We start from the raw sequence: 14,277 nt of genomic DNA on the forward strand, positions 1-14,277 counted from the left end.
TCAACACGCTTTTAATCTTTCTAATCTTAATTGCTCCAAAGGTTATTGAGTAGATTAAGGTAATGTAGAAGACTATTTAATGGATGTTCCTTTCCTCCTTTCCCCTGCCTTTTAGACAAAGGAGAGTAAAAACTTTAAGGGACTAGCCTGATTTGGGAATGCTAGAGAAGGAGTGGGGATATTTTCAATTATATGTAAAATATGTATTTTAAACTATTTTGTGGATCAAAATTATTATTACTATTCTCCCTCACAATGCTGTGAATAAGTGGCTAGAATTTGGACAAAGTTCTGTCAATAAGTTACTTGCCAGGACTTGGTTGGAATAGATTATTTCCTAAGATTATTTAGGAGGCAGGTTTCCAAATTTGTCTGCATTCATTTAGCACACTTCGCCTGCAGTTAAATGTTTGAAAATGTTTATTTCTCTGGACTCAAACCCCATCACTGCAACAAAACTTCCTTTACTCTTAGAAGAATCTAAGTTCCAAGGAAAAAGGGTTGCTTTCATTTTCCTATTTCATAGACAGTTTTGAAAGCCTTCGTGTTTGGGTGGGGCCCAGTCACACCCTCCAAAAATCCGCAGACTAGAAGTTTAAATTTGTCATCCTGTGGGATGTAAAATGAAACCATGTACCAAAGAAAAATGGTGAATGACTCACTCACATGTGATCTTCTGGGGAAGAAAGGGATTCAGTAAGAATGTGCCACAAGGGCAGCAGTCTCCTTCATAGTGAAGGTTCAGGTTGCCTGTCCTGGCATGTGGGTCAATGTTATGAATCTAAATGGAGGCCACTAAGTTAAGTTGAGAATCTCAAGGACAACTTCTGGCACCAGGGTGAATTCATCACAGTGCCACATCCAGCAGGACTAGAGAAATTGTATTCATCAGTACATCAAGAAAAGGTTCAACTCTTAGGGACAGATTCTATATATAGGCTTACCGTACACACATACACACATGTGCACTCACACATGAACACATACGCACTGCTAATTTAATTACATTAAGAAATAATATTGTTACTTAGACAAAAATTCTCATGCTCTAGCACTTTGTAGACAGGTCTACATGGGAAGCTAAATTCGAATCCAGAGGTTGCTTGGCAACCATGGAAACAGAACAGAGGGTTTTAGATGGATAAAATTTATCTTTACAGTAGGGAAATATCTGACCCTGGACCATCGGGTCCTGGAGCCAAGCCACTCTTTCCTTAGGGTAGCTTTGATATCCTAATACTTGGGAGTAAGCCTCTCCAAGGATTTTTTTGTGGAGCTTGCTTTGCCAGTGGACCCAGTTTTTCTTTAAATAGGCTAATACTTTTCAGCAAGTTGGCTTTGGCTCAGGAGCCATTCTTTCTCTTTGAAATGAGTTTGTGTATTTTTGTTTTGATGGTTATTTGCTGATCTCCCTAGTTTAATGCTCAGGGAACAATCTAATTTGCCTGCTTTCCAAATTCTGGGGGTGTGGGAAGAATGTGCCACACAGCTTCCTCCATGCCTATAGCCTACTGAAATAGTACTTCAACTGAGAGGCCCTTGTTCCACGTACCTGCAGCCTGCCATAAGGATGTAAGAAACTTTATACTTGAGTCAGCACCTGGCTTGTCAATTTCTGGCAGTGATACAATAGGGAAATTTGTGGGATGGTATAATAATTACCCTTCTAGACATTCAACGGGAAAACTGGATGTGTTCTCAACATACCTAATTTTTCTTTATGAATTCATCATAAATTATTTCTGCAGATTTTTGTAATCTTACTTGAAATAGGTTGAACTTATTTACAACTTACTCCCTTACGCAACTGCTCTTGGGATAGATCTCTTATGTTTAGTTTCCAGCTTTCTTTCAGTTGCTCTAAAGCTGTGTCTTAAAATCTTCAGGAGTCCTCCCATGAGCCCTTCTTGTCGAGTGCTGCTCTTATAAAGAAGTTGCAGTTTCCCACCCACATACAGCTTAACCCTTAGGGTTTTTTTGACATCTGCAAACATGTGGTCCCTTCAGCCTTCATCTTTTCATCTTGAAGAGTCCTGATACTTTTAGGGTCAGTTGAACCACACCCAATCCTGGTGTATTTGCATTTTACAGGTGTCAAAGCTGAGCCACAGTTGCTAATTATTTTGCCCCACCCATGAGCAGTAAAGGAGCTGTTCAAACTCTAAACAAAGTCTGAGCCACTGGGCAACTGTTCACAGTTGTTCAGTTTATGGAGTTGTAGGCTGGCCTTCTGAGAATTCCCATAGAGAATCTTTGGCTCTGCAGAATGGTGGGAAGTGTGAGAAGACCTGCAGGGAGCTTCAAGGAGAAGGGCCTTTCAGCCTTTGGGGGCTGATCATTTTGTGCAGTTAAGAAGAGGCCTCCAACAATTCTGCTCCTCCCCAATCCTTGCCAAAAGTTACTGAGACCTTACTGGGTGCCAGACATTGTGCTAGTAAGCATTTGAGTGGATTAATTTTATATGGATTATCTCATATCTAATGAAAGAACCACAGAGTACCATTTTCTGCATTCATTTCTCTAATCTATTTAGAAACTTGTTCGGTACTAGTAAATAATAAATATACTACAGCTGTCTCTATATAAATGGGTTTATGCTGTGTGCTCTCCAAGTTTCAAAATAAATTGTCTAACTAAAAGCACCCTGTTTTCAAGTATGATACATATTTTCCTTTAGCAAAATATTTCGAGCCCATTGAATAATAACTCTCAGTATTTCCAGAAGGCTTTGCTCAAGCAGCCTTTCCACTTCTTGTAGTGGTCAAAAGCACTGGAAGTGTTTGTGCTCGAGGCTGGCTTTTGTGGGAGGTGTCGCCTTTCCCTGCCTCCTCACTCATTGTCATTTAGTCCAAAACTAGATGGAAGCAAAGGGAGGACCCTTGTTCCTAAAAGCTGTGTCTGCCAGGTTGTCAACCAATCAGCAGCAATTCAGTCCAACTCACATATTAGTGATGGATATGGGAACATTTTGATAATTTATAAGATGTGAAACAGGGCCTCCAGACAACAGAGTGGCTGAGGCCCATGAAAGTCTCAAAAAGCGCTGCTAATGGCTTACCCTAGCACGTTCTGGGCAAATGAGAAAGAGACGCCCATTCCTGCCCCCACAGACAGTCCTGGCCCTACTCCATCCCCAGCTCATGCCACTCTGGCCCTTGTTCTTGATGCTTTAGTCCATCCCTCAAACACGGTAAGTTTATTCCTGCCTAAGGGCCTTTGCACTAACTACACCCTCTGCCTGAAACAGTTCCCCTCCAGAACTTTGAATGACTGGACCCTTCTCATTCAGGTCTTAGCTCAGATGTCATCTTCTTGGAGATGACTTTCCTGATTGCCCCATCCAGGCCGGCTCCTTTCCAGTAACCCGATCACATCATCCTCCCACCCAGGGTTCAGCAAACGTTTTCTGTGAAGGGCCAGATATTAAACATTTTCAGTTTTCTGAACCACACAGTCTCTGTCACGACTGTTCAGTTCTGCTGTTACAACATGAAAGCCACCATAGATGACATGCAAACAAGTGAGTGTGACTGCTCCAATAAGTCAATATTTATGAACACTGAAGTTTGAATTTCATATAATTTTTACATATCATGAAATATTGCTCTGATTTTTTTTTTGTCAATCATTGAAAATATAAAAACCATTATCGCCTTGCAGACTGTACAGGAACGGCATTTGGCCCATGGGCTGTAGTGTGCCGATCCTTGTTCTATACCATGATCTTGTTGTATTTCCATCTTACTGGTATTTGAAATTATCTTATTTACTTTTTTGTTTTTTTATTGTCTATCTCTCTGGGCAGACCGTAAGCTCCTCGAAGGCACATCCTTTGTCTTAGTCACCATATTATCTCTATCATCTAGAACCGTTCCTCAGTTGTGGAGGTGCTTTATGAACATTTGGTGATTGGATGTATTTTTGAAAGTATTTTGCTGGTGTAGTAAGCTTGCCTGTTCAAACAGTTGCTCTTTAATTATTAGCCTGGCCCTTGTACCTTTGGCTAATCAATAAATGACCTTTTGATTAAATTAAGTGTTATTTCCCTATGGTTTAACTTCATACAAACTGTAAGTGTTCCAGATTAATGATTTTAATGACACTTCCCTGATCACAGTCATTTCCTCTCTGCTTTTATCACAGAACTTCTGCTTGTGTGACTGAACTCTGATCTTGACGCAGTGTCACAGTCATGGTAAGTGCGAGTGCCTCTCCCTACCTGGTGCCACCACAGACAGGTACAGGATATACCACTCAGGGACTGTTTACTCAGCAGAGGGGAGGGAGGAGGAAATGATAAGGCAGTTTCTTTTTTTTTAATTTAAATTTCTTTCAGGGTGGTGAGTAATTTGACCCTAAAAATTAATTCAAAGAGAATCCTTTGAATGCTTCTAACATCCTCAGATACAGAAACAAGTTGCAGTTTTCTCTCTCCAGAAGCACTACATGTTCATTGTTGCAGACTCATCAAGAAGTGCGTATCTAGCCACAGGAACTCGTCATCTGCCTTCTGCTTTCCCTGGTGACCTGACTCCTCAGAGCTCTGTTATCTGATCCTTGAGAAGGCAAGAAATCAGATCCCTTTGAGAGTCCCATAAAGTTTAGTGCTGAGGTGGAAGTTGAGCCTCTTAGCTGCAAACATGGCTCTACCTGAGGCTGGCCATCTGCTCTCCTTCTCCCACCCAAATAAGGTGTCTGAATAGGCAGATGATTCTGATCCCTGCTCTTCTGGGAGGAAATAATAGAAGTAGAATCTTATACCTGGAGAGCAACTAGAGATCCTGCCAGTTCTAGAAGCCTTCCATTAGGAAGATAGATGTGTAAACTATCCTGAACAAATATAATGTACTCTTAGATTTTTTTTGTTACGTTAGACATTCTAGAATTTTCTTCATCATCCCTACCAGTCAAAGGCGTACTCACATCTGCCTAAAATCTCTTACGCTTTAATTTAAAATCCATTTCTTGTTAATTGATTGTCCCTGGACAAGAAGAACATTTATTCAGAGATGTTTACAGTGCCCCTACTTTGTGCCAGATGTGGTACTTGGCTCTGGGGACTCAGAATTAATGGGACACTCTTCCTGTCCTCAACAAGCTCATAGCCTTCCTACATGTGATGATTGTAAACAAGTGACCATTTAATGTGCTTTCCACTCAAGGAATATTGCCTCAGTTGTTCTTATCTTTCCTATCATGACTGTTACTAATTGGACAGATAAAGGACATTTTTAAAGGAAAGGAAAAAACACAAAATAGTCACAATTTTGTAATTCCAAATTACTTTCCATCATTTTATTTTAGACCTTACATATATAATAGTTTTTAAACAGAAGTAATAAGAGCATAAATGGCAGTTAAGTATGTATTTACTCTATTCTTTGCTTTGCTAACATGTTTATATTACACTTCATAGCTTGTTAAAATTATTTGCTCTAGATGGTAGAAGTGTCGATGTTTTAATTTTCTTCTTAAATTTGAAAAAAAATTGTGAATCTCTACAATGTCTACATGTTTCATTCTAAAGAGAAAACATGTTTTAAAAGCTATTGTTTTCAAGTATTTAAAAATTTTTTTATAGAGGTTTAATTTACATCCAGTGAAATGCACGACACTTAAGGTTATTGGTAGAGAAGTTTTGACAAATACATGTACCTACTACTCTATCAAGATAGAACATTTCATCACTACAGAAAGTTCCTTCCCGCGCCTTCCAGAAATGCTCCTTACTCCACCCCAGAAATGCAGCCACTGTTCTGATTGCTGTTTCCATAGTGATTGTTTTGCCTGTTCTAGAACACCCTATAAATGGAATCGTAGAGCAAGTACTCTTTTGTGTCTGACTTCTATCACTGAGCATTATATTTTTTACAGACTATCCATGTTGCTGTAAGTATCAGCAGTTTGTTCCTCTATTCTTTTTTTTTTTTTGCTGATTAGTGTTCCATTACATCGTATTCCTATCTTTTTGACTTTTATCATTTTCATTACTTTCATAATAACTGAATAATATTTCATTGATTGTGATATAACACCTATTTCTAGCTGTTCATTTTTGTCATTTTTTCCCACATCCTCTCTGTTTCCTTTGTCTGCTGCCACCAGAAGCCTTCCTGGGGTGGACTCCCTGCCTGCCCAGAATGGATAATGGTACATTATACCCTGGAATTTAATCAATACGGATACTTTAGCACTAACAGGAACAAATTTCCCGAGCTTATTTTTTTCCTGGAAAAAAGAGTCACTAAGAATGCCAACTGATAAGCTGAACTACGATTGCACATCCCTCTATCGATTCATCTTGTTAGATATTAATTTTAATCCTATAGTAATGTCCCTCAACAATGCAGTTTGCTTTAAAGTTGAATGCAGTGTTTGAATAGCACCCAATTTTTTTTCAATATTTGAGTTCCAAAAGAACTGTGTGAAACATGTGACTAAGAAAGCTGTCTCATGGTGGGGCCAAGGGCTGACTTAGTCCATGTTGGAATTTTGACAGAAAATCTCCAACTTGCTTATTACTACCAGTAATATTAGAAGAAAAGAAATGAAATGCCCGTATTAATTTCTTAGGGCTGCCAAAGTGAAGTACCACTAATTGGGTGACTTAAAATAATAGAAATTTGTCTCACAGTTCAGGAGGCTAGAAACACGTAACAAAGATTGGCTGGCACAGCCACAGTCCCTCTGAAACCTGTAGGACACTGCTGCCTCTTTCTGGCTTCTAGTGGTTTGCTGGCAATCTTAGGTGTTCCTTGGCTTGCAGCTGCCTAACTCCCATCTCTACCTTCATTGTCATGTGGTATCCTCCCTGTGTTTCTCTGTCCTCACATAATATTTTCTTATAAGGCACCAGTCATATTGGATTAAGGACTCAACGTACTGTGGTATGACCTCATTTTAACTTAATTAATTACATCTACAATGACCATATTTCCAAATAAGATCATATTCTGAGGAACTAGGGCTTAGGACTTCAACATATTTCCCCACCACCCCACCCCCCGAGGCAGGGGTAGGGGGCGGTATACAATTCAACCCATAACAGTGCCCATGGAAGTTAATCTCATAGATTTTTACTTTCCTCTGTCAGGCGCATGAGGGTGATGACTAAGTCCTGGACGCTCACCACGTGTAAGAGTGAAGCCTGGTCTTTCTGTAAATGAGGCCCACGCTCTCTGGTGTCTGAGACCTTTGGATGAGCTTAATGTGGGCCAGAGTGGGTCCAGGCCAAGGTGGACTAGCTCGTAGAGCTCAAGTCTGACTTGCTAACGAGCTGCCTTTAGGTATAAAAAATCTCCATACCTTTAATTGTCCCATATTACATCCCTGGAGCAAATTAAATCATCGGAGAGCTTTAGAACTATTCTACATGGTTTTTGCCATCTTATACAAATGCTCTAGTCTGGATTTTGCTTTGGCATTACCCCATAGGCTTACAGAAATAAATGTAAGAATCTCACAATTATGCTTATTGCAGAGATGTTGTTGAAGTCATATTTAATGATGATGATGATGGTAGCCACGGAGTTTGAGTTTTTGTTTTAGAATTTACTATTTGTTCTGTGCTAAGTCATTATTACAACGGTTCTGTGGGTTGATACCATTATTCTTAATATACAGGTGAGAAAAATTAAATTTCCCCTAGACCATGCAGCTAGAAAAAGAGTTGAAGCCAAGATTCAAAGTCGAGTCTATCCCACTCCAATTTCTGTGCTCCTTCCTACTAAGCTTCTTACCTCTCACTATAGCCCACTATGTCTCCTTCCTGAAGACCCACAGGTGAAATTTCCCCGCAAATACTGGGATTCTCTTTATAGTGTTCATTGCCTACCAGGTGATGTAGAAGAGACAGAGCTGACCGTGTGAATATTATATTTTACTGGAATCAAGGGCACAAGGCTATAGGGTACATTTCCATTACATCTTATGTAAGTTAAAATCCTTCTCCCTTTGTAATAATTCATAGTGATGTCCCTGTTCTATTCCCTCTCATCACCATAACATCCTACCACTTGTAGCTGCTAAAAGGGGCATTATCCAAAAGGTCAGGAGAAACAGACCTGCTGATGTGACCTCAGCCCCAGGTAGCCTTGGTTGTCTCTTCTTACCCTCAGCTTTTGAGCTCATAGCATCTTAAAAGCACACAGCACCAACTGTGAACAGAGGAGGGTGTCCAGATAGGTCTGAATGCCATTGACATCTGGGCGAATATCACTTAGATCCTTCCCCATGTGCAGCCTTAGCCAGTCAAAATGCACACGGTAATGGCAGTGCCTGACAAATTAAGGGAAAGGAGAAAGTGCTGGCTACGACTAATTGGGGTACTTTTTAAAACAAGAAAACAGTTCAGAATATTAAAACACAGGTTGCTAAAGGGTTATAATAATGCTTAGTGTCTGTGAACAGAGAAGATACTGTGTATTAAAAACCAAAGTAGTTCGATTCTACCCTCTGCCGCTAAATCAGGAAGCCCAGAAGAGCTCTGCTAATGCCCATTGCCTCTCTCTAAACTCAGTACAAAGAAACACAGGGCAATTTGGGGGAGATCGATCTCTTCTCATAGATACAGTAAGTCTCATTATTGATTAAAATCCCTCTTGCTTTGGCTTCTGTGGCTTGCCTCTCATAATTACATAGGCTTTTAAGGTCTGGATTTTGGTTTTCTTCCCACCCTCCTAGCTTTACTGTAATTTTCTTAAATTTCTCCATCTATTTATTTTTTATATTGAGTTACATGTATATTTCTCTGTGCTGATTTACACAAGTAACGTTAATGAATCAGTAAATACATTTGTAACATTCAGGGCACATGGATCTTAATTGTACAGTTATCTCTAAGTCATAATCCAACTAGATGGTTCCTGTTGGTCACTAACCCATGTTTTGCTTGTTGATATTTTTAATTTTTAATCTTTATTTGTAGGGGGTCAGTTTTACTAACTTTTTAATACTTGGAGACAACAGAGTATGTCTTTAGGGCATGGCGATCATTTCCAGTGACCCTAGTCATCATCTCTGTTGTCTGCAGTTGCTGTCTCCTCCTCATATGAGGTTTCCCATTCTCCCCTCTGCCCATTCGGTCAGGCTTCGCTCTCCTCCAGTCCAGTGGAAAAGTTCTTGTCAGGGTCACCAGGAACCTTCATGTTGCCAAATCTGACCGTCCTTTCTTTGTCCTCCTCTTAAACCTACCTCAGCAGGTACTGACCACTCCCTTCTTCCTCAGCCTCTGGACAACGTACTGTCCTGGTTTTCCTTTTGCCTCAAGGACCAATCCTTCTTGGCCATCCTTTCTGAGTTCTCCTTTCTCTGCTGGACCTATGCTGCCGGAGAGGCCCAGGCTGTCTTAGGACCCTCTTCTTTGTCTTTACTTTCTCCCTACGTCATCTCATCCAATACCATCCAAATGCTGATGTGTCCTAAATATATTACTCTAGACTTGACCTCTACTTATATTGTATAACCAACTGTCTTTTTGGCAACTGTACTGGGAAATTTAATGGATATTGCAAATGTAATGTTTTAAAAATAGAATTTCTAAATCCTACTCTCGACTGCCACCCCAAATCTGGTTGTCTTCCTCCAGTTTTCCCCAGCTAGGTAAATGATACCACTCTCTGCTCCGCTGCTCAGAGGAAACAATTTAGAGTTTCACTTGATTCTTTTCTTTCCTCAACTCCCACATCAGTCCATCAGCAAGTTCTGTCGCCTTTGCTCCAAAACATGTGCTGAGTCTGTCTTTCCATCTTTACTATTTCATCTTTGTTTTATATCATATCCCTGGATCTTGGCCCAGATTCTCAAGTAGTGTCTGCATCTCCCTACAGCAGCCTGAGTGGTCTTTTTAACATGTAAATCAGATCATTTCCTCCATTCCCTTGTTTAAATCCTGTCAATGGCTTCCCACTGAACTTGGAATAAAATATGAACTCCTTATCTGGCTTGTGAGGGCTGCCTTGTTCTGGCCCCAGCCTACTTCTCTGATTCATTCTTCCTTCCTTTCTTCCTTTCTTTCCTTTCTTCCTCCTCCTCCTCTCCCACTCTCTCTCTCCCACTCTCCTTCCTTCTTATTGTGTCTTCCTTCCTTCCTTCTATTCCTTCCTTCCTTCATTCCTTCCTTCCTTCCTTCTTCAGCTTCATTCCTTCCTTCACCTCTCCCCTTCCGTCCTCCCTCTTTTCTTCTTTTTTTCTTTCTTTTTTTAAAAAAATTATTACGCAAAAGCTTAAACACATGCAAAAGTAGACCAAACATTAAAAAGAGTGCCTTTGTACCTATTAATAATTATTCACTCTTGGTCAGTCTTGTTTCTTATTTATTTTCATTTATTTCCCCCAGCCTGTATTATTTTGGAGTAAATTCCAGACATCTTATCATCTCATCTGTAAACTATTTCAGTATATATTATACAAAAATGCTTTAAAAAACAGAACCACGAGACCATTACCATGCCTAAAAATGTTAGCACTGATTCTGTAATGTCATCAGTATCAAGTCAGTGTTCAAATTTCTCATGGTCTCATAAATGTCATATGTTTTTTACTGTTTGTTTGATTCAGGATCCAGATAAGGTTCACCCATTATGATTATTGATATGCCTCTTTAACCTTTTCTTAGCTATAGTTCCCCTCCATCTCTCTTTTCTAATTCCCCTTGCAATTTATTTGTTTCCAACCCTGTGGTGCGGGTCAGCATTTTCATCCCTCTCCTATATACTATAAGTTAATATTTGGCTCTAGAAGCTTGATTAGATTCAAGTTTGATGTTTTTTCCCCCTTTTCATGGAAGGCACAAGATTACTGCATAGGTCGTCGTTACTGTTGTCTTCTTTGTCCACCAACTTGAGCCACACTGGCCTCTGTCCTACTGCTCCGGTAAAAGCTAGTTCCAGCCTCAGGGCCTTTGCCTTAGCTGTTTCCTCTGCCTGTAATCTTTTCCCCCCGATCTTTCCTTGGTCAGCTGCTTCATGTCATTCAGATCTCAGCCTAAATGTTATTCCTCAAGAGCATCCCCTCCAGGACCGTTCTTTCTGCCCCATAGCTCTTCTCACCATCCAGCACTTGGTGAAAAATTTGTTCATTGGTTTGTTTACTGTCTGCCCCTCCCTTCTCTCCCCCTTAAACTACAATGAACGGCTTCATGGGAGCAAGGACCTCATCTATCATTGTCCCTGCTGTATCCCCAACACCTAAAATATTGTCTGGCCCATGGCAGGTGCTCAGCAAATGTTTGCTCAATGAGATGCCTCCGTGTCAGTAAGATGCTGCTTCTCAGTAATCTCTTTGTGTTCAGGCGGCCAAAGGAGGTACCATCAAAGCTGCTTCAGGATTCAATGCTGCTGAAGATGCCCAGACCCTGAGAAAGGCCATGAAAGGGCTCGGTAAGTGCCCCCCCTACTGCGTGTATTGTGCAGAGTCACAGACACACATGGAGGATTCTGTGTCCACTGGCAATTATGAGTAGGTCTCACTCGAAGAAAACACAGTGGGAACAAGTTGGCTTTTCAGGACCAATTAGATGGAAGGGCATGAATTATTCGTTTTTACTACAGAATTTTTAATGTATTCATTCTGTATTTTCCCAATTATTTAAATCTGTTTTGCATTACAACACTATGAATCTATAGCTAAAAATTTAGAAATCTATTTGCTTTCCAATTAGTGCTGGAGGTGTGTAATGCCATAAGGTTTACAAAGCACTTTCACAAATATCTCAATGGATAGATAGAATGACCCCGTGATTTAGTGAAAACAGCTCTTGCTATTGTTATTTTTGCCCCACTTTGCAAATGTGAAACTAAGACCCAGAGAAGTTAAGTCACATAGTAAGTCACATAGTAAGTAGAACTGAGCCATGAGTCACACTCAGCAGAGCCCAGAGCCGAGCTTAAGCTCACCCACGCTAAGTCCACATTCTTTCTCGTGAGTCCCTCCTCCTGTGGCTGTGATGGGCACAGCTGTGCAGGCCCGACATGCAATGTGTGGGATTTTATGTGAGAAGGCTGTGTGTACATGACCAGAAGGGCCTGTCTTCTAGTGCTCTACCCTCCAGTTAGCCCCCAAGGGCAAAGGCTTCATGCCGGGTGAGCACAGTCATGCAGGTGCACTACCCTGGCCTAGTTCCTGGCCTGGGAGGACATTTAGCCAGAGAAGTAACCCCTGGCTTATATCTACTATTTAGAATCTCCTTGAGGTTTGGATAAAAATCTTGACCATGAGGCCTTAGTTCCCAGTTTTTCTATTCAAGAAGAGTTCATTTTACTTAGCCCCAATGCTCCTAATAGCAACAATATCAATAACAGTGAACATTTGTTAAGCTCTACTCTGTGTCAGGCATGATATGTTACATGAATTATCTATTTTAATCCTGATAGCAGTTTTACTGCTAAGAAAGTTGAGATTTAGGGAGGTTTGCTAACTCGCCCAAGGTCTCAGAACTAGTGAGTGTTATAGTCGGGATTCTAGGCAATTCCAGGTGGTCTGACTTCAGGGCTGGGGTTTGAGCTGCTGTGCTATCGTAGTGCCCACCTCTGAACAGAACGTTGTTCTAAATCTATGTAACTATCGCTTCTTTTTCTCCTTTTCATAAATAAAATGGAAAATGTACTTCACCCAGTCTTTTTTTTAGATTTATCCTAATGATTTGGTATATGTCAAGAACACTATAATTCAGAATGTGGACCACATGGTATTCAGAATTCTCAAAATCAGAGTCAGGAGACATTTGACACAGCCTGTGTTTTTCAGTGCCTGCTGTGTGGGGACCAATGCAAGGTGGATGGTTAGAGGAGACCAGGGTTATGAAACCTAGTCCTTGTGGTTAGCTAGTCCATGGAGTCTAGGTGGCTAAGGCATATACAGAAATAACAATGGCCTGTTCATAATATGGTAGTGATGGAAGAGGCACAAATCAGATCCCATCAGGATTCAGAGAGAAGATCTGAACCCCCACATTCCATTTGGAGTCTTCAGGCAAAAGTTCTTGGAGAATGTAGAATTTGAGGTGGGCCTTAGAGATGAGTTGCATTTCCACTAACAGAGATAAGAAAGAATGTGTCTCAGGTGAATGGAATGGTGTGAGCAAAGCCAGGGGATGCGTGTGAGCATTGGCCTATTTTCCAATTTAGCTGAGGCCTAGGGGAGTCACAGTTCATTACATAGAAAGGTTGCTTGTAGCAAGAGTTGCTTGCAAAGCCGGAGTTGGCTGATTGGGAGCTTTCTGAGAAGGCAGATACCAAAGGGAAGTCCTAGGGGTGCTCCTGAGAAGACCACCTGCAGAACCACAGACATGGGGTAGATGGCCCACAGGCCAGGAAACAACCAATGCCAGAATCATGATGTTAAATGGAGGGGTTAGGGAGACATAAACCAACAGACTGGTAGTGAAGGAGGTCAGAAGAATAGAGTACAATACAGTTGGGTCAAGCACAGTAATTCAAGAGCTAAGTCAGTGGATTTGGCTGCCTGGTATCCTTTTATGAGGATATTTATGGTAGTGAATGAGATGTTGTCAAGAGTTCCAAATGCCAGATTGCAACGCCTGTAGTAAATCCAGCAGACAGTGGGGAACCGATGTATATTCCTGGGTAGGGGAGGGATGCTGTGAGTTTTTCTTTATAGGAAAATGAATCTGGCAAAACTTTGCAAAGAGCAGTTTGGAGGTAAGAATACTAGTTAGAATACTAGTTAGCAGACTTTTATAGTAGTTTTAGAAGAAACCCTGAAATCCTGAATGGGAGTGCTAGTGGTAGGAATTAAAAAGAGGGGACAGATGCAAAAAAAAATCATAGAGCTAGATTTTGCATGAGTTGGCAGGAAATTTGAATGTAGAGGAAGAAAGAGGGTAAAAAATCAAAGCTACTTTATAGGTTCAAACTTATAGAAGAAGGATGGCATGCAAAAGGTGATGAACTTTCCCTTCCCAGCAGAGATTGCTGGGAAGAAAAGAATAGTTGTATCTATTACCCTCTTTTTTTTTTTTTTTAGAGACCAAAGAATAGGTCCCTAAGGTATGTAAACTTAAAGTTCTATAGCTTTCTCCCTACACCTCACATTTTTCAGGACCTCTAATCTCGCAAAGAATAACTCCGGTGAAGATATTTTTCCATTTCTTCCTAAAATATTTCAGTAGAATCTCTTCTGTAACCCATCACAACTCCCCACACACTGTAAACAATGAAGAAACAGAAAACTCACCAAATATACATGAATAGCTAGCTGTTACTAAGACGAGGGACCAATTTGGAAAATGAAAATAAAGCCACCAGCACCCTCTCTGCC

At 40.7% G+C, this 14,277-nt stretch overlaps 1 protein-coding gene across 3 annotated transcripts in view; it reads left to right on the plus strand.

The window, feature by feature from the left end:
* Positions 1–14,277, plus strand: part of ANXA4 (annexin A4) — a 53,909-nt gene that overhangs the window by 17,041 nt on the left and 22,591 nt on the right. For 2 of the 3 annotated variants that reach the window (XM_039852348.1, XM_039852349.1), the window contains exons 2-3: positions 4,144–4,195; positions 11,291–11,378. In XM_039852348.1, coding sequence (XP_039708282.1) covers positions 4,193–4,195; positions 11,291–11,378 — 91 coding nt within the window. In that variant the 5' untranslated portion in view covers positions 4,144–4,192. The remainder of the gene's footprint in view (positions 1–4,143; positions 4,196–11,290; positions 11,379–14,277) is intronic. The other variant, XM_039852350.1, reaches the window with a different exon arrangement.

Source organism: Pteropus medius, unplaced genomic scaffold (genome assembly GCF_902729225.1).
Source record: "Pteropus medius unplaced genomic scaffold, Ma_sr-lr_union100, whole genome shotgun sequence".
Lineage (NCBI taxonomy): Eukaryota > Metazoa > Chordata > Mammalia > Chiroptera > Pteropodidae > Pteropus > Pteropus medius.